Raw genomic sequence first — 24,004 nt, 5'->3', positions numbered from 1 at the left:
TGTAACTTTAAATAGTCCCACCTGCCCTTCATGTCTGTTTTAGCTTCAGCCTGGGCCATGCACATCTGGAACAACTTCATATTTTTAAAAATTCTTTTGTGAAATGCATAGCTCAGGATCTAGTGCCACAGAAGCAGGAAAGCAATCACCTCATTTATGTAGTGAGCACCGCTGCATGGAAGGGGTTACAGGGAGTGAGCATTGCTACAGGGGAAAAATAACATGGAGTGAACACTGCTGCTTTGGAGGAGTAACAGTGAATGAATGAGCACTGCTGCATTGGAGGAGTAACAGCGAATAAGTGAGCATCACTGCATTGGAGGAGTAACAGCGAATAAGTGAGCATCGCTGCATTGGAGGAGTAACAGTGAATGAATGAGCACTGCTGCATTGGAGGAGTAACAGCGAATGAGTGAGCATTGCTGCAATGGAGGAGTAACAGCGAATGAGTGAGCATCGCTGCATTGGAGGAGTAACAGCAAATGAGTGAGCACTACTGCATTGGAGAGGTAGCAGAATAGGAAGCTGAACCCAGCATCCTGTTGGCTGCATAGCCCCATTTTCCAAAGTTTCCATTGGTACATATCCTGAATTTGGTTGGGGAAATAGAGGAAAATCCAACGTATTTATATTACAATCATGCTACCCCTTCGTGCCCCCTTTATAAAGTCAGACGGTCTGGAGGCTTGACAATTCTTCCAGATCTTGTTCTGGTCAATTTCAGAGAACTGGTAGGTCCTGTTGATTTGGGTGACTGTTGTTGATCCGGAGTTTGAGTTGTAATTTGTGTTTCTGGCGCTTGATTGTCTTCTTCTGATATGCTTTTTCCGCTCCTTGGAGTTGAACTTTTCTTTGTCAATTCCCCATCTTCTCTGTTCAGGGCCACTGGCTTGTCCTGTTCTTTCCGGATAGAATGTTCACTCTGTTTATTCATGGTAAGAACCTGGTTTTTCTTTTTCCATGTGATCTGCCCTGATCTTTGTGGGGGTTGATGGTGTCTCACCCTGTCGTTTGGATGTCCCTCATCAATGGGCTCACCTTGCAGTTTGGCTTTTATTGCGACACTGTGTTCTTCTGTGTGCCACCGTGCTTCACTGAGGTGTGCTCTGGTGAGTTGACAGTTGCTAATTCCTTGCTCCAGCATTGTCTTGTGGCTTTGCGCGTTGGCTGGAGGTTGCAGTGTCTTTGTCGTGGTGTTTACAGGCAGTGTGACAGCAACTGTTGGATCCTGGGGTGGGGGCTCATTCTTCTGTTGCTGGTCATTTTCCTGTGTGTCTTCCATTTGAGGTATGGTGGTAATTATCTGAAGGTTTGGCTGGTCTGACCAAAGAGGAGCTTCTGCCACCTGCAAAGAGATTGGACAAAGTGACTGAATGAAGACAATACAGAGCTGAAGTTCCAGTCTAGAGTCACTTTACTGGTGGGCCTCTTGGAACTTACAGTTCTGTGTAGTTGATGACAGAGGTTGTCTTGATAGCTTCTGCTATTTTAAGAAGATTAAGGGCAACACAGGCTTCTCTGCTGAAGAGAGAAAAAGATTGGTTTCGGATGACGTACATGACTTTGAATATCTGTTTGTCACCATACCTTAGTGATTCGAGGATCATGCCTATTTCCGGAAGTAGGGTTCCTTCACGCCAGTAGAGAGGTGTGTCTGTTGTTCATAGCCAGAGGTGTCTCAGCCACAGTTCCTTATCTGAGAGGACCATAATGCTGGCTCCCATGTCCAATTTGAAGTCAGTGAGGTGACCATTTACTGAGATGTCCATATTCCAAAAAGAGAATCCAGGATCCTTGACCTCACCCAAGAAGTTGGGTCTCTTCCTGGTGTGGTAGCTCAATCTCATGGATTGTCTTGGGATCCTCCACTTTTCTGGGTGCCTTAGCTTTGCATAGCTTTCTGAAGTGTCCAAGGCGGTTGGAGTTGAAACACTGCACTGAGATTGCTGGACATTGATCTCGCCTGTGGGGTTGTTTGGCTCCACAACACTGACATGGTCTCCCACCTTCTTGTGGCCAGCTTGGGTATCGCCTTCCATGGCCTGGAGTCTCTCTGTCCTTTTGTTGCTTTGAGGTTGCTCTGTACCATGGCTTGCTTTCGCCACATAAAATGGATTGTTGCTTTGGCAGATTTCAGACTGTCTGACTATATGGATGGCCTTTTCTAGGGTTAGATCTTCCTTGGCTTGTACTATGTCTGAAAGGGCATCATCAGCCACCATGACAACAATTCTGTTCCTTATGAGTTCTGACTGAAGATCACCATAGTCAAAACCTTCAGCCAATCTGTATAATTCATTTATAAAAGAGTCAACTGGTTCTCCATGCTGTTGGACATGTTGAATTTCACTCTCTCTAAAATTTTGTGGCTTCTTAGATTGAAACTGTATTGAATGATTTTAGAACTTCATCAAACTTATCTGAGGATTTGTTTATTACTTGCGTTGCAATAATATCATCGGCTAGCGAACCTACTGAATAAAGTAGTGTATTCACTTGTTCAGCTTCTGTCTTTGTATCTAATCCTGAAGCTATCATGTATCTTAAGAATCTTTTCTTCCAAAGTCCCCAGTTTTGTATTTGGTCTGGCCCTTGGATCAGTCCAAGTTGTTCTGGTAATGTTGATTTTTTTGTCCATGGTTGCTTTAAAGTTCAGGTGAGTGCAGCTTTAAATGCTGTGCAGGTTATAAAGATGGCACCGCAGTAACCATTTTATCAAAGAGCCTTCCCGCATTTGTCGCATTTAGGCTGGCTCCTGCAGCGATGGCGGTCTTGACCTCTTTGCCTTTAGTTTTGTGCAGCGATTAATCAATCAACTATTCTGGGCCTTCCCTGTGAGATGCAGAGTTTTCAGGTGATTTACACTCGATTCCCGGCTATGGATGAGGTTTTTAAACCTTCCACTTTTTTTTTAACGGGCTTGGCCACCACGTGGTATGGCATCAATTCTGAACCTGGGCTGGCCACAGTGCTTTGGAAACAATTGCTCTGACGTTTTGACAGCACTGAAGCATTTTAAACTAGTCCTGGCTTAGAATGAATTTTTGTTCATCCCCTACTATGTCCTTTGACTGTGCACTCTGTGGGCATTCACAATAGACCTCCACAAGATCTTGTGGAGTCCTCAGCTGCACAGTGGAGTTTCTTCTTCTGCCTTTCTGCTTTCAAATCTGCAAAGGAGCTTCTTTCAGGTGATGTCCCTCTGTGTCTTCACTTCAGGTGCTTTTAGTCAGGTCAGAATGCTGCTTCTTTAGTTTTCCAGCATTTGAATTTTTGCTCCGGTTTCTCTGAGATTATGGGTTTTTCCTTTAGCTGCCACCATGTTGTATGTTCGTTCAGTAGTTCTCATGAAGAGGTTCAGAGTCTTGTGTGGTTTAACATTAAGTGTTTATTGATTACAGATAACCATGTGCTTTCTACATGGTATTTCCCAAGCTATGAGCTAACTCCCTGTTTGCTTCTACACAGGTCTGTGTCCAGTCCACAACTGAATCTAGCCTCAGGTCATGTGTCTCTTTACACATTACACTGTGGGTGGTATTGTTCCCAGTCCCACATTAACTCTTGCTATGCCAGATACACTTGTACTACATCTATTAGGTCACCCCTCAGCCTTCCTTTCTGAAGAGAAAAAAGATCCAGCCAGTCAATACTTTACTGATAGATAAAGCCATGGAGCTAAGTGTTACGAGGTTCCTGTTTTCTGTGAGATGTCTGTAGAAATTTCTGGACATTCATTCCAATTCACTCTCTATTATAAAGAAAGAGCTAACTCCTTTGCAACATCAGGATATTCCAAAGTACATTTTGAGGTTAGTCTCTGTTGTAATGTAGGAAAAGCAGTAGACAAATTATGCACAACAAGCTCCCGCAAGGGCAATGAGATAATGGCCAGATAGTCTGTTTTAGTGATGCTGGTTGAGGGATAAATATTGGCCAGGATACCAGGGATAACTCTGCTGCTCTTCAAAATCATGGCTGTGGTATCTTTTACAAGGGCAGACAGTACTTCGGTTTAACATCTCAACCAAAAGATGACACCCCTGACAGCGCAGCACTCCCTCAGTACTGCCTCACCAACTGTGCAGTGGGGTCTCAGTACTTCCACTCCAACAGTGCAGCACTCCCTCAGTACTGACCCTCTGACAGTGGAGTGCTCCCTCAAAGGACTGTTGGCCTGAGTTTAGTGCTTGTCTCTGGAGTGAGCCTTGAACTCATGGCCTTCTGACCCATAGTTGAGAGCGCTACCCTCTGTGCTAAGATGACACTTATAAAACCCTCTAATGCTACAAAGGATGGAATCAATTTGTCATGTTTCTAGTTCCGACCCCAGCTCTGACTGGCCCTGCAATTGCTTTCTGTGTTTCTGGGACCTGGTTTGAAGTTATCCCTGATAATATCTGCTCTCTTTATGCGCTATTAGTTTGCGGTTTGCCCATTTCAATTCAGTTTGTAGTGCGTATATGCTAACCTTTTGTTTGGCAATATATTGGCCATTTCACTCGAGGGCACAGGAGCGTCAGTGTGGGAGGCTGTTCCAGTACAGCTACAACACTGGCATCTGTTTGACAATGTGGATTGCCCAGGTATGTCCTAGGCTATTCAGCCCCTTGAGCCTGCTCTGCCATTCAATTAGATTATGGCTGATCATCTACCTCAATCCCATTTTCACGTGCTATCTCCATATCCCTTGGTGTCATTAATGTCTAGAAATCTTTCTATCTTTGTCATGAACATACTCAGTGATTGAGCTTCCACAGCCCTCTGGGGTAGAGAATCCCAAAGATTCACTACCGTCTGAGTGAAGAAATTCCTCCCCAGAATGAAAAATCAGTAAAACCTGGGAAATAAGAATATTGGTCATAACTGGTCTTGTATAACTTAAAATGGAACAACAGTAAAATCTGGGAAATAAGAGTACTAGTCTGAACTGTTTTTCGCTTCTGGGCCCTCGTTTCAGTCCAAAGTAGCTTCCAGCCAGAGGAAACATGCTTTCTGGATCAACCCTGTCTAGCCCTTAAAGAAATGAGATCACTTCTAAATCCTCTAAACTCTAGGTAATACAGGCCCAGGCTCCTCACTCTCTCCTCATAGGGCAGTCCAGTCATCCTAGGAATTAGTCCGGTGAACCTCCACTGCACTCCCTCTTTGGCAAGTATATCCTTCCTTAGGTAAGGGAACCAAAATTATACACAATGTTCCAGGTGCAGTCTCACCAAGGCTCTATACAATTGCATCAAGAAGTCTTTACTCCTGTACTCAAATCCTCTTGCAATAAAGGCCAACCTGCCATTTGTCTAATTGTTTCTGACCTGCATGTTAGCTTTCAATGACTCGTGAACATGGACATCCAGGTCCCTTTGGAGATCAACACTTCCCAATTTCTCACCATTTAAGAACTACTCTGCATTTCTGTTTTTCCTACTAAAGTGGATAACTTCACATTTTTCCACAGTATAATCCATCTGCAATGTCCTTTCCCACTCACTAAACCTGTCTAAATCCCCTTGAAGCCTTTTTGCGTCCTCCTCACAACTTACATTCCCACCTAGTTTTGTGTCATCAAATTTGGAAATATTACAAGTGATAACCACATCCAAATCATTGATACAGATTGTGAATAGCTGGGGCCCAAGCACTGATCCTTGCAGTATCCCACTAGTCACAGTATTCCTACTCTCTGTTTCCTGCCTGTTAACCAATCCTCAATCCATGCCAGTGTATTACTCCCAATTCCATTGCTCTAATTTTGTTTACTAACCTCCTGTGTGGGTCCTTATCAAAAGCCTTATGAAAATCCAAATACACATCTATTTCCTTTCATCATGAAAGCAAAATACTGCGGATGCTGTAAATCTGAAATAAAAACAAAAATGCTGGAAAAATTCAGCAGGTCTGGCAGCATCTGTGGAGAGAGAAACGGAGTTAACGGCCAGGATTTTCCGGTCGTCGGGTGGGCTCGGCAGGTGGACCCGAGAGCGGTCAGGAAGCCGACCGTTGCCCATGATCGGCCCCGACCACGATTTCACGCTAGCTGGCCATTAATTGGAATCGCACACTGTAGCACTCAGTGCTGCCGGGGTTGGGGGGGAGAAGGGCGAGCGTGGAAGTTCGCACATGTGCATGGTTGCGCGCAGTAAAAGTTGCCTGGGGCAGAGCTGCCTCAGGGAGCTGAAGCTTTTTAAAATAAAAAGTAAAGAATTTAAAAATGTTAAAAACATGTCCCCTCAAGTGACTCTGACACATGAGCAGGGACATGTTAGAAATGAGTCTGAAAAAGTTATTTTTTATATTCACTGATTGAAACCTCATCCCGCCCGTGGATGAGGTTTCACAAAAAATCCAAAGGCCACCTGGCCGATTCGCCTGCCCGCCACCCGTAAGGTTGGCCAGGCAGTGAAAATATTGCGCGTCATTTTATGCTCATTCAGGTCGGGCGCATGCCCGCCCGACAGCGCAATATTCTGCCCAATGTTCCAAGTCCGTATGACTCTTCTTCAGAGCTAAAGAGCTTCAGAGTTACTGGTACCCCCTTACCTATTCTGCTGGTAACATACTCAAAAAACTTTCAGCTGTTCTCCTTAGAAAAAAGAAGATCGAGAGGAGATTTGATGGAAGTATTTTTATGAGGGCTCTAGACAGAGTACATAGGGAGAAACTGTTCCCAGTGGCAGAAGGGCTGAGAATCAGAGGGCAACAATTTAAGGTGATTGGCAAAAGAACCAAAGGCAACATAAGGAAAAGCTTTTTTATGCAGTGAGTGGTTAGGATCTGGAATGTACTGACTGAGAGTGTGGCGGAGGCAGATTCAATTGTCATTTTCAAAAGAGAGCTGGTTAAGCACCTGAAGCAAAAATAAGCAAAAATATTTGCAGAGACATGGAGAAAGGACAGGGGAATAGGACTAGTTGAGTCAGTCTTGCAGAGAGCCTCCATGAACACAATGGGCTGAATGGCCTCTTAATGTAATGCAACCATTCTATGATTCTCTCTCCTTCCCTTTTTCCAAATATGGGAATTCACCATCTCCCTGATCTTTTAAACAAGGTTCTTACTCTGCCAGTTAATGTGGTGCTGCCTTTGTTCTATTTATGTGCCTGTCAGTTTAAAGTCTGTCAGTTCTGCGAATTGGAACATTATTTCTGCATCTTATTGGCATAGACCACTGACAGGTACTGCACAGTCATGGTATTACGATGGTATCACCTTGGAGCACTGGCAGGATGCTTTTCTCTTTCCAGCATTGGTGTTCATGCTGCATCAGGCACGAGTTTCGGTTCCCAATCATCTTTATAACGTCTTTGAGTGAATTTGCATTTCAAATTTTCTTTAATGTCAATGATAATGTTGTAAGAGCTCATAGACATTGAGTTGAAATTGTCTGAAGTTGTCTCACATTTCACCCTCACAAATGTCAGAGTGGAGGCATTCCACTCTGTGAGTGGAGCTCAGTTAACAGCAGAAGAGGAAACACTAGTCTGTAACTGGCTGATGTTTTGGAGCTGGGCTGGCCAATACATCAGAAGTAGCAAGAGTGCAACAGAAATGATCCATTCATTTGAGTCTCTATTTAAAAAAGATGATTTAACCCTCCATTTTCATTCCTGAAGTTTATTTCTTTTGCTCTTTTATTCGCAGTCACTCTTTTTCTCCTCTCTCTCTTTATCTTACCTTCTGAGATATCCTGACGATGTGAAAGGTTCTACATGAATGTAACACGTGGTAGGAGAGATCCGGTTGGATCATTTTGGCCATTTGGACAGTGGGACAGAATGGGCCCAATTTTAACTCTGTGTCAGCGAATGCCTCAGTCAGACATATTTATTCCAGTGTTCGCGGTCTTGAACATTTTGATTAGTTTGCCTGTACCCAGACTTCTACACAAAATGTTAAGAGGAACTTCATAAGCAGCAGGCAGTTTGGTTTTGTCCTGTTTTGATGATGTCCTGTCTTCTTTCCTTGTAGGTCTTACTGTGCATTGTTCCTGGAAACAGCCCTTATTTGAATTGTAGATGATGCTGTTTGGGCCAATCCTGCTGTTTACCTGCATTCTTGGGGGTTCCTGTGCTCTGAATGCTTTTGCCCCCCAGCATGGCTCCTCTGATCCCTGCTACGATGAAGGAGGGCAGCCTAAACGTTGCATTCCTGATTTTGTCAATGCTGGCTTTGCCAGGGAGGTACAGGTGTCCAGTACATGTGGGAGGCCTCCAAATAGATATTGCTTCTTTAATGAGAAGATGGGCGTGAAGACGAAGATGTGTCAAACCTGTGATGCTTCAGATCCCAGGAGCGCTCACCCTGCCACCTACCTGACCGATTTAAACAATGCTCACAACCTCAGCTGTTGGCAATCGGAAGAGTTTTATAATCCTCTGCACAATGTTACTCTCACCCTCTCCCTCAATAAGAAATTTGAAATCACTTATGTCAGTTTGCAGTTTTGCTCTCCTCGGCCAGAATCTATGGGAATATTTAAATCGATGGACTATGGGAAGAACTGGGTTCCTTTTCAGTATTATTCCTCGCAGTGCCGGAAAATGTATAATAAGCCAAACAAAGCAATAATTTCCAAGCAGAATGAGCAAGAAGCTCTATGCACAGATGGATACACTGACCTCTACCCTTTGACAGGGGGACTGATCGCATTCAGTACCCTCGACGGGCGTCCCTCTGCCCAAGATTTTGACAACAGTCCAGTTCTGCAGGACTGGGTGACAGCCACAGATATTCGGGTGGTCTTCAGCAGACCTCACCCCCAGCGGGACCTGGACAGACATTACAGTGGCAGAGATGGGAAGGAGGAGGAGGCGAGTATGATGAGAGAGTCCTACCATTATGCAGTGGCTGACTTGCAGGTCGGTGGGCGCTGCAAGTGTAATGGGCACGCTTCACGTTGTGTCAAGGACAAAGAAGGGAATCTGATGTGTGACTGCAAACACAACACTGCTGGCCCAGAGTGCGACAAGTGCAAACCCTTCCATTATGACCGACCATGGCAGAGAGCGACTGCTCGAGAGGCAAACGAGTGCTTGGGTAAGTCCAACCTGTGGGTATTGATGTAATTATTGACACCTTCCAGCCTCTACAGTCAACCAATTGGCACCTCAGCATGAGAGGGTGACAGTTTTAACATCAATTGTAGGGAAGCTACTAGTATTTGTCATTAGGGGCAGAATACCTGAGCTGACCGTGCGAGCCAGCATGCATTTGTGAAGGAGTGATTGTGTCTGACCAATCTAGTTGATTTTTTTGAGGAAGTCACTAATAACATAGATAAAGAAGTGTCAATGGATGCTGTCTATATGAGCAACAACAGGGACTTGTAATTATATAGCACCTTTAATGTAACAAAGGACTCCAAGGCACTTAACAAAATTTGACACTGAGCCACTGAATGAGATATTAAATCAGATGACACAAAGCTAGGTCAAAGAGGTAGGTTTAAAGAGTGTATTCAAGGAGGAAAGTGAGGTAGAGAGGCTGCGAGGTTTAGGGAGAGAATCCAAGAGCTTATGGCCTAGGCAACTGAAGGTACAGCCACCAATGGTGGACCAATTAAAATTGGCGACGCTCGACAGGCCAGAATCAGTGTCATGCAGATATCTTGGAGGGGTGTGGAGCTGGAGGAGATTACAGAGATTGGGAGGGGTGAGACCATGGAAGGATTTGAAAACAAGGATGTGAGTTTTAAAATTGAGATGTTGCTTATCCAGGAGCCATTGTGGGTCAGCGAGTACAAGGGTGATGGGTGAATAGGATTGTGCGAGTTAAGACATGGGCATCAGAGTTTTGCATGACCTTTAGTTTAAAGAGGGTAAAATGTGGGAGGCTAGCTAGGAACATGTTGAAGTAATGAAGCGTAGAGGTAAGAAAGGCACAGACAAGGATTTCAGCAGCATATAAGAGCAGAAAAAGTAGGAGCAGTCCATACAGCCCCTCAAGCCTGCTTTATTGGTCAACACGATCGTGTCTGATCTCCTGCCTCAATTCCACTTTGCCACCTGTTCCCATATCCCTCAATTTCCACCTGAGCTTTAACTATGCTCAATGATGGAGCATCCACAACCTTCCGGGATAGAGAATTCCAGTGATATGAACATATGAACATACGAACAAGGTGCAGGAGTAGGCCATTTGGCCCTTTGAGCTTGCTCCGCCATTCAATAAGATCATGGCTGCTCTGACAGTAACCTCAAATCTGCATCCTGCCTACCCCTGATAACCTATCACCCCTTTGCTTACCAAGAATCTATCCACCTCTGCCTTAAAATTATTCAAAGACTCAGTTTCCACTACCTTTTCAGGGAGAGAGCTTCAAAGACTCATGACCCTCTGAGAGAAAAAATTTCACCTCATCTCTATTTTAAATGGGCAACCCATTATTTTTGAAGATTGACCCCTAGTTCTAGATTCTCCCACAAGAGGAAACATACTCTCCACGTCCACTCTGTCAAGACCCCCTCAGGATCTTATATGTTTCAATCAAATTGCCTCTTATTCTTCTAAACTCCAGCAGATATAAGCCTAGGCTTTCCTCATAAGACAACCCGCCCATTCCAGGTATTAGTCTGGTAAATCTTCTCCGAACTGCTTCCAACGTATTTACATCCTTCCATAAATAAGGTTGACGAATATTGTACACGTTACTCCAGATGTGGCCTCACTCGTGCTCTGTATAACTGAAGCATAACCTCCCTACTTTTGTATTCAATTCCCCTCACAATAAATTATAACATTCTATTAGCTTTCCTAATTACTTGCTGTACCTGCATACTAGCCTTTTGCGATTCATGCACTAAGACACCCAGATCCCTCTGCATCTCAGAGCTCTGCAATTTCTCACCATTTAATATGCCTCTCTTTTGTTCTTCCTGCCAAAATAGACAATTTCACATTTTCCCACATTATACTCCATTTGCCAGATTTTTTTGCCCACTCACTTAACCTATCTACATATTTTTGTAGCCTCCTTACGTCCTCTACACAACTTACTTTCCAACTATCTTTGTGTCATCAGCAAATTTGGCAGCCATCCCATCCATCCCTTCACCCAAGTCATTTATATAGTTTGTAAACAGTTGAGATCCGACCACTGATCCCTGTGGCACACCATTCATTACATCTTGCCAACCTGAAAAAGACCCATTTATGCCTACTCCTTGCTTCCTGTTAGCCAGCCAAACCATGCCAATATGTTACCCCCTAATAACCTTTGATGTGGCACTTTATCAAATGCCTTCTGGAAATCTAAGTGCAGCACATCCACTGGTTCCCCTTTATCCACATCACATGTTGTTTCCTCAAAGAATTCCAATAAGTTGTTTAAACATGAATTCCCATTCACAAACCATGTTGACTATGCCTGATTACCTTGAACTTATCCAAATGCTCTGTTATAGCTTCTTTAATAATAGCTTCTAACATTTTCCCTATGACGGATGTTGAGCTAACCGGCCTGTGGTTTCCCATTTTCTGTCTCCCTCCCTTTTTGAATAATGGAGTTACATTCGCTATCTTCCAATGTAATGGGACCTTCCCTGAATCTAGGGAGTTTCGGAAAATTAAAGGCGATGCATCAACTATCACTCTAGACACTTCTTTTATGACCCAAGGATGAAGTCCATTAGGACCCAAACACTTGTCAGCCCGCAGCTCCGACAATTTACTCAGTAACACTTCTCTGGTGATTGTAATTCTCCAGAGTTCCTCCCTCCCTTCCATTTCCTGATTTATACCTACTTCTTGGATGTTACTTGTATCCTCTATAGTGAAGACTGATTCACACTTTTGAAGTATAGTCAGTGTTGTAATGTAAGAAATATGGCAGCCAATTTGTGTTCAGCAAGCTCTCACAAACGGCATTGTGATAATGACCAGACATTCTGTTTTTGTGATGTTTATTAAGAGTCAAATATTGACTAGGGATACCTGGGATAACTCCGCTGCTCTTCTCAACAGTGTCATGGGATCTTTTACATCCACCTGAGAGAGCAGGCAGAGCCTTGGTTTAACCTGAAAGATGGCAGCTCTGACAGTGCAGCACTCCCTTAGCACTGCACTGGAGTGTCAGCCTGAATGATGCACTCAACTCTCTGGGGTGAAACTTGAGCCCATAACCTTTTGAGTTAGAAGTGAGACTGCTATCCACTGAGCCACAGCTGTCACTTATATTGTGGAAATGGAGTTGAGGTGATCAACCATGATCTAATTGAATGACCCAGCAAGCTCGTGGGACTGAATGGCTCATCGCTGTTCCCGAGGTACCAACTGACCGTACATAGTGTCTTGGGTGAGAGATTATCCCTTTTCAATACTAAGAATCCTACTGGATCAACTGATGTATTCTTAAAATTTTGACAACCAGAGTTTTAAATAAAAAACAAAAACAGAATTACCTGGAAAAACTCAGCAGGTCTGGCAGCATCGGCGGAGAAGAATAAAGTTGACGTTTTGAATCCTCATGACCCTTTAGGCCATGAGGACTCGAAACGTCAACTTTATTCTTCTCCACCGATGCTGCCAGACCTGCTGAGTTTTTCCAGGTAATTCTACTTTTGTTTTGGATTTCCAGCATCCGCAGTTTTTTGTTTTTATCTCCGAGTTTTAAATAAGTAATCCAATGGAAGCAACACATTTTGGAAAAACTTTAAAATTCAATGCAGGTTTCCAGAGAACATTCCATTTAAATGGAATCCAAATGAATTACCTATCTCAGAATTTTGTTTCCAAAATAATTGAGAATTGTATATGTATTCCCAGGAGTTGGTAGCTCCTCAAGCCATGCTGATGTTTTGAATATTTGACCAACTTCTCTTCTATCCCTACAAAGATTTTTTTATCTTTTTTGTTCATTGGATGTGGACATCACTGGCACATCCATAATTGCCCTTGAGAAAGTGGCAGTGAGCAGCCTTCTTGAACTGTTGCAGTCCATCTGGTGTCCAGCCGTGGTGTTGTTAGAGAGGAACTTCCAGAATTTTGACCTAGCGACAATGAAGGAACAGCAATACAGTTTCAAGTTAGGATGGTGTATGGCATAAAGGGAAACTTGCGTCTGCTGTCCTTATCCAGCTAGTTGGTAGAGGTCACGGGTTTGGAATGTACTGCCAAAACAGGCAGGCATCTTCCAGATGGTTCACATTGCTGCCACTGTGCACTAGTGGAGGAGGAAGTGGATGTTTCATGTGGTGGAAGGGGTGCCAATCAAGTGGGCTGCTTTATCCTGGATGGTGCCAAGCCTCTTGAATGTTGTTGGAGTAGCACTCATCCAGGCAAGTGGAGAGTATTCCTGACTTCCGCCTTACAGATGGCAGACAGGCTTTGAGTCATTCACCACAAAATTCCCAAACTCTGATCTGCTCTTGTAGCCACAGTATTTATATGGTTTGTCCAGTTAAGGTTCTGGTCAATGGTAACCCCAGGATGTTGATGGTAGGGATTCAACGATGTTAATGCCATTGAACGTCAAGGGGAGATGGTTAGATTTTCTCTTGTTTGAGGTGATCATTGTCTGGCACTAGTTTGGCAGAAATGTTACTTGCCACTTATCAGTCCAAGCCTGAATGTTGTCCAGTTCTTGCTGCAGTTGGGCATGAAATGCTTCAGTGCCTGAGGAGTAGTGAATGGTACCGAACATTGTGCAATCATCTGCGAACATCCCCACTTCTGACCTTATGTTGGAGGGAAGGTCATTGATGAAGCAGCTGAAGATGGTGCGCCTAGGACACTACCCTGAGGAAGTCCTGCAGCAATCACTTAAGGCTGAGATAATTGGCCTCTACTGCAACCATCTTTGTGTTAGGTATGACTCCAAATAGCGGAGAATTTTCCCCCTGATTCCCATTGACTTCAATTTTGCTCAGGCCCCTTAATGCTGGACCAGTCAAATGCTGCCTTGATATCAAGGGCAGTCACTTTTACCTCACCTCCATGTTTGGACCAAGGCTGTAATGAAGTCTGGAGTCGAGTGGTTCTGGCAGAACCTAAACTGAACATTGGTGAGTAGGTTATTGTTGTGTAAGTGGCACTTGATAGCACTGTCAACGACACCTTCCATCACTTTGCTCATGATTGAGAGTAGACTGCTTCAGGCCTAGCCTGGCAGATATGAACTTCAGGACTCAGCGAGTTCAATCAGTAGTAGTGCTACCGAGCCACTCTTGATTATGGACATTGAGCCCACCTGAATAACTTTCTGTGCTCTTGCCACCCTCAGTGCTTCAACAAGGAGGAGCTGGGGGAATGGTGGTGGGGTGGGGGTTGGTGTGTAGATGACAATCAGCAGGAAGTTTCCTTGCCCAAGTTTGACATGATGACATGAGACTTCATGGGGTCCGGAGTCAATATTCAGGATTCCCAGGGCCACTTCCTTCAGACAGTATAACACTGTGCTGCCACCTCTGGTGGATCTGTCTTGCTGGTGGCACAGGACATACCCAGAGATGGTGATGGAGGAATCCTGATATTGGCTGCAAGGAATGATTTGGTGAATATGACTGACTGGTCTGTTGTTCAGCTCTCCCAACTTTGGCACAAGTCACCAGATGTTAGTGAGGAGAACTTTGCAGGGTTCACTGTGCAGGGTGTGCTTTTGTTGTTTTGAGTGCCCATGTTGATGACTGGTAGTCCATCTGGTTTTATTTCTTTTCAACTTTTCTGTAGCGATTTGATACAACTGAGTGGCTTGCTAGGTCATTTCAGAGGCAGTTAAGAGTCAACCCTATTGTCGTGGGTCTGGAGTCACATCTAGGGTGGCAGATTTTCTTTCCTAAAGGACATTAGTGAACCAGATAGGTTTTTACAACAATCTGGTAGCTTCATTGTACAATTACTGAGACTAGCTTTTTAATCCCAGATATATTAATTAAATGATTTTAAATTCAAGCAGGTGCCGCGAGTGTATTTGATCTTGCGTCCTCAGATTACTAATCCCGGCCTCTGGATTACTAGTCCAGCAATGTTACCACAATGCTGCTACTCCTGTAGTTAGATTTTAATCTCTAGACTTGGGTTGAAGTCCGGCAATCAGTAATGGGGTGAGCCCACTTTCTCTCCTGCCAGTAATCGTGCTGTGTGAAATTAACTCCGACAGCCACAACTCATTTCCTAGAGGGCATTGGCCCACTGCGCAAAACTAGCATGAAGTCAAGACTAATTAGTGACTTCATTCATGCAGGATACAGGAAGGTTTGCCTGAAAATAGAAAAAGTATTACATTGGTGCTTGAAAGTGCATTGTCTGAGGCAGAGGTGCATTGTTGGTATGGTGTGGAGGGAGTTTTACTCTGTATCCAACCTGTGCTGTACCTGCCCTGAGAGTGTTTGATGGGACAGTGTAAAGGGAGGTTTAATCCACATCTAACTGCTGTTAGGAAAGCAGGAAAGCTACGGAGCAAAGCTGGTTTTGCTTTGTCCCAACAGCCCCTCTCAGTCCCAAGTGCTCAAATGCGCTCCCTAGTACAACAGTGTGACATCATCCATAATGCTATCAGTATCTTGCCTGAGTGAGGCACTTGATATGACATGAAATGAGGAAGAGTTTTCCTGTTGTGGGTCCTTGTTGGATTATTCTGATTGCTTTTGTTGTGCCTGCTGGCAGAGGATATCACCAGGTACAAGTGATGTTGGTAAATGAGTTGCCTAACTGGCCTGTGCTCAGGTGCAATCTGTCACTAGCTACTGAAGAGCAGCTTGTGGCTTCAGGGTTGCTGATACTTGGACTGGAAATGTGGGCACCAAGTGTCTGAGTGACACTTACAGTGAAATAGAAAGGGGGCATGTTTAATTTAGCGACTGCCACTGAGGTTTGTTGAAGATGTTAAGAGTTCACAGCTTTGTTGTGCTGCTCGTGGCAGATGCCATCCTATTGAAATGTTAATGAAGGTGTATTTATGGGATGAGGCTTGCTCACTATCTCTTTAGGTGGGCAGTTAGAGGGCTAGCTTTGAGTCATCACACTTTCTACATACAACCCCCTGTGAATATTTTCCATTAGCGCAGAGGTCACTGGCATCTTTGCACCTCACTCGCACCTTCTTAATTTAATTAATTTTAGTGTTTAACATGCACTGAGTGGCTCACACTCATGGCTTCTCTCAGTTCCAGCCTGCCTTTGTCATGTTAAAACATTTGCCATTCAGTCCACTGACAACCATTCTGCTTCTTCTGTTTCTCCTCACTCACTGCAGTCTGTGGGGGGAGGGGGAAGCTGCATTGGTGGGGGTGGGGTGGGGGGTGTGGTTGATTGGTGGCTGGGTCTGGGAAAACAGAGGGACTGAAGACTTAGTTGCCCTCAACCTTTTTAAAGGTGACTTTTGAATGTGCTGGGTCTGTATGTGTTTGTGTCTGTCCACATGTGTCTATGTCTGTGTCAGTCTGTATCTGACTCTGTGCACCTGTATGTTTGAATATGTCTTTATGTCTACTTGTGTCTGTCCATCTGTGTTTCTGTGTTTCTGCATGTCTCTTGTGTGTGTGCTTGTCTGCATGTGTATGTGTGAGCTTGTGCATACTTGTGTCAGCGTTTGTATGTGTCTCTGTGCGTATGTGTGTGTGTGTTTGTGTGTGTGTGTGGTCTCTGCCTCAGCTCATCTGCTGCTGAAATCCTTATTCATGTTTTTTTTAAACTCCAGGCTTGGATATTCTAATCCATTCATCATCAACCTGCCATATTCTACTGTCCATAAATTTGAGGTCATCCAAAATCTGTTGCCCGTATCCTAACTCGCTCCAAGTTCCGTACACCTATCACCCCTGTGCTTGCTAACCTACATTAGTCCCTGGTTAAGCAGCACCCTGCTTTTAAAAATTCTTATCCTTGTTTTCAAATCTGTCCATGGCCTCGTCCCTCCCTATCTCTGTAATCTGCTACAGTCCCACAACCCTCCGAAATATCGGCACTCATCTAATTCTAGCCTCTTTAGGATCCCTGATTTTAATTGTTCCACTATTGGTGGCTGTGTCTTCAGCTGCCTGGACCCTAAACTCTGAAATACCCTCCCTACAACTCTCTACCTGGCTACCTTGCCTACAGCACAGAAAAAGGCCCTTCGGCCCATCGAGTCTACGCCGCTCAAATAAGTACCTAACTATTCTAATCCTATTTTCCAGCACTATTTTCCAGCCTTGTATGCCATGGCATCGCAAGCACACATCCAAATACTTCTTAAATGTTATGAGGGTTTCTGCCTCTACCACCCTTTCAGGCAGTGAGTTCCAGATTTCCACCATCCCCTGGGTGAAAAAATTCTTCCTCACATCCCCTCTAAACCTCCTGCTCCTTACCTTAAATCTATGCCCCCTGGTTATTGATCCCTCTATCAAGGGGAAAAGTTCCTTCCTGTCTACCTTATCTATGCCCCTTATAATTTTATACACCTCAATCATGTCCCCCCTCAATCTCCTCTGCTCCACGGAAAATAACCCCTGTCTATCCAATCTCTCCTCATAACTAAAACTCTCCGGCCCAGGCAACATCCTGGTAAATCTCCTCTGCACTCTCTCTCTTTTCTCCATGAAGACAATCCTTGAAGCCTACATCTTTGACTACCTCTTTTGGTTATCTGTCCTAATATTCTCTTACGCGGTTGCTATCAACTTTTCTTTTAAAACTCCTGCGAAGCACCTTGGGACGTTTTATTCCATTCAAGGCAATATATAAATATAAGCTGTTGTTGTTGACTGATATTCTTTGATTTGCAAGGGGTCATGGAATTTTGCATAAATTTCTGATGGACATCTTGTATTAATCTATGAGTTTATAAAGATTATCCATGAAGCTGATGTCCTTTTCCAGCTGGCTGAGGAAGTTTATAGTTGGTGGAAGCAGAGGCTGCCACTTTGAATTTGGATGATATACACACTGGATTAGATGCAAACACTGCATGGGATACATACACTGAATGGGATACATACACTGAATGGAATATGCAGATTGAATGGGATATACACACTGAATGGAATATGCACACTGAATGGGATATACACACTGAATGGGATATACACACTGAATGGGATATACACACTGAATGGGATATACACTAAATGGAATATGCAGACTGAATGGAATATGCAGATTGAATGGGATATGCAGACTGAATGGAATATGCAATCTGAATGGGATATACACACTGATAAGTATATACACACTAAAAAGCATATACACACTGAATGGGATACACTCACTGAATGGGATACGCACACTGAATGGGATATACACACTGAATGGGATATGCACAGTGAATGGCATATACGCATTGAATGGTTTATACACACTGAATGGCATACACACACTGAATGAAATATACATACTGAATGGAATATTTACACTGACACATGCATTGAATGAGATTCATACACTTATACACAAACATTGAATGGGATTTATACACAATACACACTGAATGGCATTCATACACTGATACACACTGAATGGGATTCATACACTGATACACACACACACTGAATAGGATCATGTGTGAACCTTCCTGATAGAAAGGGAGAGAAGCCCTGTTTCTCTTGGGAGCTGCGCTCCTGACAGTGAATTCCTCTGATTTATTAATCACCAAGTAAATCTTGCAGAACGTTTTAGGGAGCTGTTTTTCCAGCAAAATCCCCTGATTATTTGAGTTCCTGTCCACCACTCTCAGTAATTTAACAATTTGAGATCTTTGAGTATTAATCTGCTTCTGATCATTGTGCAGTCACATTCCTGGAGAGTGTGGCTGTGCATTTCTGGTGACATTCACTGTTTAGACTGAGGAATGGTCAATTGAGGCAGATGCTGTTGGGTTGTAATTTTGAACTCTGAGAGGAACTGACTTCCAGAAAGAGAGATTGAAAAGTCAATTTTTTGAGATATAAATGATAAATTGGGCTGTTATTGGAGGGATTTATTTATAGCTCAGGTTAGGGTGTAATTATGGGGACAAAGTCTGAAACTCTTTCGAGTTATCAACAGTCACAGATTGTGACTCTTTCGAGTACAATCACAGTTCTTGGTTTCTGGGAGTGGGACACAAACCCACAACCCTCTGATTCAAAGGCGAGGGTGCTATGAACTGAGCCACAGCTGACACCTCACCCTAACTGGTGGCTGCGATTGACTTTTGGCTAACCAGTCAGTGGCTGTGGTTGGCCTCTGGTTCACCAACTGGTGGCTGTGATTGGCCTCTGGCTAACCAATCAGTGGCTGCGATTGAACATTGGCTAACCAACCGGTGGCTGTGATTGGCCTCTGGTTAACCAACTGGATGCTGTGATTGGCCTCTGGTTAACCAACTGGAGGCTGTGATTGGCCTCTGACTAACCAACTGGAGGCTGTGATTGGCCCCTGACTAACCAACTGGAGGCTGTGATTGGCCTCAGGCTAACCAGCTGGAGGTTGTGATAAATCTCTGGCTAACAACCAGTGGCTTTGATTGGTCTTTGGTTAACCAACTGGTGGTTGTGATGGTCTGCCACCTAACAACCTGTGGCTGTGATTGGTTGCTGGTTAACCAACCGGTGACTATGATTGGACACTGGATAGCCAACCAATGGCTGTGATTGGCATCTGATTAACCAATTGGTAGTTGTGATTGGACACTGATTAACCAGCTGGTGGCTGGTGGCTAGTGGCCATTGGTTAACTAACCAGTGGCTGTGATTGGCCTCTGGCTATCAGCCATTGAAGCTGCCATGAGAAACACAGCAAACCCACTGATGGAGAAGAGTTAATGAAGCTGCCATGGCCTTGCTGATTCACATTGTCCCGGTCCCAGAGGCTTTGTGGTTTCAATGTTGTTTTGACGGTTGATGTTGAGTCATTCCTCAAGATACATTGAGGGGGGATTAGAAAGTTAGAAGGTCACAGGGGTCACAATATTAGAATATTTATTTAAATAAGTCTGGGAATACTTTTGTTGGAGAGGGGCACAGGCAACAATACACTCTTGTGAAGGAAAGAGAAAAGAAGGATTAGAGCTTAATATAATCAATGGGTGAGTTCAAATCACATGGAGGCACTGTGAAAGGTTAGTCACACTGTTCTCCTGATTACCGGTCTGCATGGAAATGATAGTTAAAAGATGCAGCAGCTGATAGCAGACTTCACTAGTGAATTACGTATAATACAGAACAATCTACCCTGCTACCAGCTCTGTGCCAGTATATAGCTCATTACCCACTTCATGCCATGGCCCAGCTGTCTGCTGAACCAGCTCCACATACAGGCTGCCTGATAATGTGCTGCCTTAACAGACTTTTTTATGTTTGCAGAAGTGATTTTCTCAGAGTTTTTCTAGTCATGGATTCTGCACTTCAGCAAAATCCAATTGCTCTCTCATTTTTATTCCTAAATGAATAGTGTGTTTGACTGTGCAAAGTGTTGATAGACCAGGCGAACTCACTGGGAGTAGTGGGCCAGCAGTCTATCAGGCACGGCTTGGCTTAGATACAGAGTAAAGCTCCTCCTACACTGTCCCATCAAACACTCCCAGGGCAGGTACAGCATGGGGTTAGATACAGAGTAAAGCTCTTTCTACACTGTCCCATTAAACATTCCTGAGGCAGGTACAGCACAGGGTTAGATACAGAATGAAACAGCTGTCAAATCAGTACCTCAGACCGGGATGCCGGGAATTCGGGTGTCTCAACTGGCAATGGCTTCCAGGGTGGGGTGTACACTTGAGTAGAGGGTAAGTGGGTAAAGTGAGCAGTGGGGGTACACTGAGTAGAGAATGGGGGTGGGGTGTAAACTGAGCAGAGAGGTACACCCTGCAAGGTGGGTACACTGAGTGTTGTGGGGGAGTAGTGGTGGATTGTACATAGACTAGGGAAGGTACACCAGGAAGTGAGGTACACTGGATAGTGGGGTATAATGGTACATGGCAGGGGGGAGTAAACTGAGCAGAGGGGTTAAATGGAGTAAGGACATATACTGAGCAGGGTGGGCACATTGAGCAGGGAGGTACACTGAGTTGGGGTGGGTACACTGAGTGGGGCGGATACATTGAACAGCGGTGGGTACTCTGAGTGCGGGTGGGGGGTACACTGAACAATGGGGTACACTGATCCTGGGGTTTACACTGAGCAGTGGGTGCAGTGAGTGGAGGGAGGGTAAGCTGAGCAGGGGTGTAAACTGAAAATGGGGGTACACTGAGCAAAGGGGGGATAAACTGAATGGGGGCATACACTGAGCAGAGGAGTAAACTGAGTCGGGGGCTTACAGTGAGAAAGGAGCTACACTGAGCAGGGGGCATTACACAGAGTGTTGGGTGCGGGGTGGGGGGTAAACTAAGAAGGGAGAGAGGGTTACACCGAGCCTTGTAATACTGTTTAATATTTTGTCTCTTTCTTGTGTCTCCAGAAGGCACTGCCTTTCCAGACTCTGAATTTGACCTTCATTCCTGAAAGGGCAAATACTTTATGATGGGATAAAACTCATTATTCTTCCATGCCCTGTTTCCATTCCCCACCTTCACTATTTGTTCACTTAACAAAACTGCAGACATTACTGCAGTTTCTGTGTATCCTCAGGAGGCTTATCTGTTTTTGGCCCCTCTGTCCTTGGGACCCTAGATCCCTCGCATTTAAACTTGAGTTAATTTGTCCCCGGGTTCCCCTAGCCCTGGTTTCCTCTCTCCTATCTCTGGGTTCCTCTGTTCACGGGTCCCTCTCTCTCTGGGTTTCCCTGTCAGTCACTCTATGGGTCCCTGGGTCCCTCTATGCCTTGTTGATGATTATGATGCACGTTCTTTTGACTAATACGCAGTATTCAAATCATTTTATACACAGACACTCAATGAGCCCATTTCACTGGCATGAGTGACTGGGGCCCCATTTTTGTCTTGTGATTGCCTCTGTTTCACACATGCACACAGTCTTTTAGAAAATGTTTTTGTGCCCGATTTTTCATTATATCAATTCCTGGACCCCAACCTGAACTTTGCTGGCATCATTCCAAAGTGGGTGTGTAGAGCCAGGGTGCAATGTGTGTCTCCTACAGGGACTAAAACACACAGCTTTCAAACGGCTTGTATTGAAAATCTTCCGCACCCATTAAACGTTGTGCTTGATCAGAGGCCCTTATAAATCAATCAACTAATTTCACAGTCTTTAAAAATAGTCTTTTTTTTTAATCAATTTTAAAAAAAATCCCTTTTGAAAGTAGGCAGCAGAGTTGAATGAGAGGAAACTGCAGATTGTTAATGGCTTTCCCAGCTGTTGAGAAACATTGGCCTTGCTATTATTAGTTCTACTGTCTCATCTACTCAGTGCCTCAACAAAAGCCCTTGAGTCTTATTGTAAGTTTGGCTCAGTACATCACTGAACGGACCTTAACACAGGCCTTGCTCACATAAACAAGGGCCTCATGTGACATTATTCAAACTCAGGCATAGTGCATACCACTCTCAATCCCTTGAATTATATCCCTTCTCAAAGGGAATTGAGGAAAAAGGACTGTTGCAATTATTTATTTTATTATATAAATACTCTCAGCTCCTGTTGGCTCAGTATGGCCAGTGAGTAACGGGGCAAAGGATCTAGGGTTTGACTTCTGCTGCGTTTGTCACCTTAGCCACTGCAGTGGCAATGTCTCTGGGGCAGAGAGCTAGGGGGGGGGTCAGATCAGCCTGAGCTCCTGTTCTTTATCATTATCCAGCCTTCCCTGGGTGGCAGTGTCAGCTCAGGCGTGAGGGGGATCAGCTGGGCTGACGCCCCGTCATCAAACAGCCACCAACATGATGATCACATACCATGGATAGCTACTTAGTTAGGCACAGGACAACAGCTGTGGGTCTGTTGTCATGAAGCAGCCTCTTTGGGGATAGGAGGCAGCCGTTTTCTTTGATTCTATTGATTTGGTCTGAGCTTTCTGATTCATTTAGTGTTTCTACATTTCCTGGTTGCTTAAAAAGAATAATTCCAGAGATTCAGTAGGAATCAGACCCAATGAGCCAACTCCTAACTTCACAAGCATACAAGAAAATGAGAATACATGGTAGAGGCAACTCATTAAAAACATAGAATCATAGAATGATATGGTACCAAAGGCCCATTGTGCCTGTGCCAGCTCTTAGAAAGAGCTTCCATTTAGTCCCATTCCCCTGTTCTTTCCTTGCGCACCTGCAAATTATTCCTTTTCCAAGTATTTATCCAATTCCCTTTTGGAAATTACTATTGAATCTGCTTCCACAACTCCTTCAGGCAGTGTTTTCCAGATCTTAACAACTCGCTACATATTTTTTTTCTCGTGTTCTTTAAATCTATAGCATCTGGTTACTGATTTTTCTGCTACTGGAAACACTTCATGATTTTGAACATCTCAATTAAATCTTCTCTTAACCTTCTCTGCTCTAAGGAGAACAAACTCAGTTTCTCCATGTAACTGAAGTCCGTCATCCCTGGTACCATTCTAGTAAATCTCCTCTGCATCCTCTCTAAGGCCCTGCCATACTTCCTAAAGTATGGTGCCTTGAATTAGGCACGATAGTCCAGCTGAGGCCCAGCAGTGATTTATGAAGGTTCAGCATAACTTTCAGACTTTTGTTCTCTATTCCTCTATTAATAAAGTTAATAATCCTGTATGTATTTTAACAACCTTCTTAACTTGTCCTTCAGAGGTTTGTGTACATACACTGAAGGTCTTTCTGTTCATGCACCTTCTTTAGAATAGTATCATCTAGTTTATATTGCCTCTCCTCATTCTTCCTACCAAAATGAATCTCGTCACAAAAGCAAAATACAGTACTGCGAATGCTGGAAATCTGAAATAAAAACAGAAAATGCTGGAATTACGTAGCAGGTCAGGCAGCATCTGTGGACAGAGAAACAGAGTTAACATTTCTGGTCATTGACCTTTCATCTGAACTGGTCAAAGGTTATGGCGAAAGGTCACAGACCTGAAAAGTTATCTCTGTTTCTATCTTCACCGATGCTGAGTGTTTCCAGCATTTTCTGTTTTTATTTGAATCTCTTCACACTTTTCTGCATTAAATTGCATCCGCTGCGTGTCTGCCCATTTC

The 24,004-nt window shown here is 44.1% G+C and overlaps 1 protein-coding gene across 1 annotated transcript in view; it reads left to right on the top strand.

Annotated features, from left to right (window-relative positions):
* The window catches only part of LOC144690862 (netrin-3-like), a 228,483-nt gene that overhangs the window by 11,914 nt on the left and 192,565 nt on the right, over nt 1-24,004 (top strand). The window contains exon 2 of the mRNA XM_078558711.1: nt 7,966-9,033. Coding sequence (XP_078414837.1) covers nt 8,013-9,033 — 1,021 coding nt within the window. The 5' untranslated portion in view covers nt 7,966-8,012. The remainder of the gene's footprint in view (nt 1-7,965; nt 9,034-24,004) is intronic.

This window comes from Cetorhinus maximus, chromosome 15 (genome assembly GCF_964194155.1).
Source record: "Cetorhinus maximus chromosome 15, sCetMax3.hap1.1, whole genome shotgun sequence".
Lineage (NCBI taxonomy): Eukaryota > Metazoa > Chordata > Chondrichthyes > Lamniformes > Cetorhinidae > Cetorhinus > Cetorhinus maximus.
This window is presented reverse-complemented; position numbering and strand designations above follow the sequence as displayed.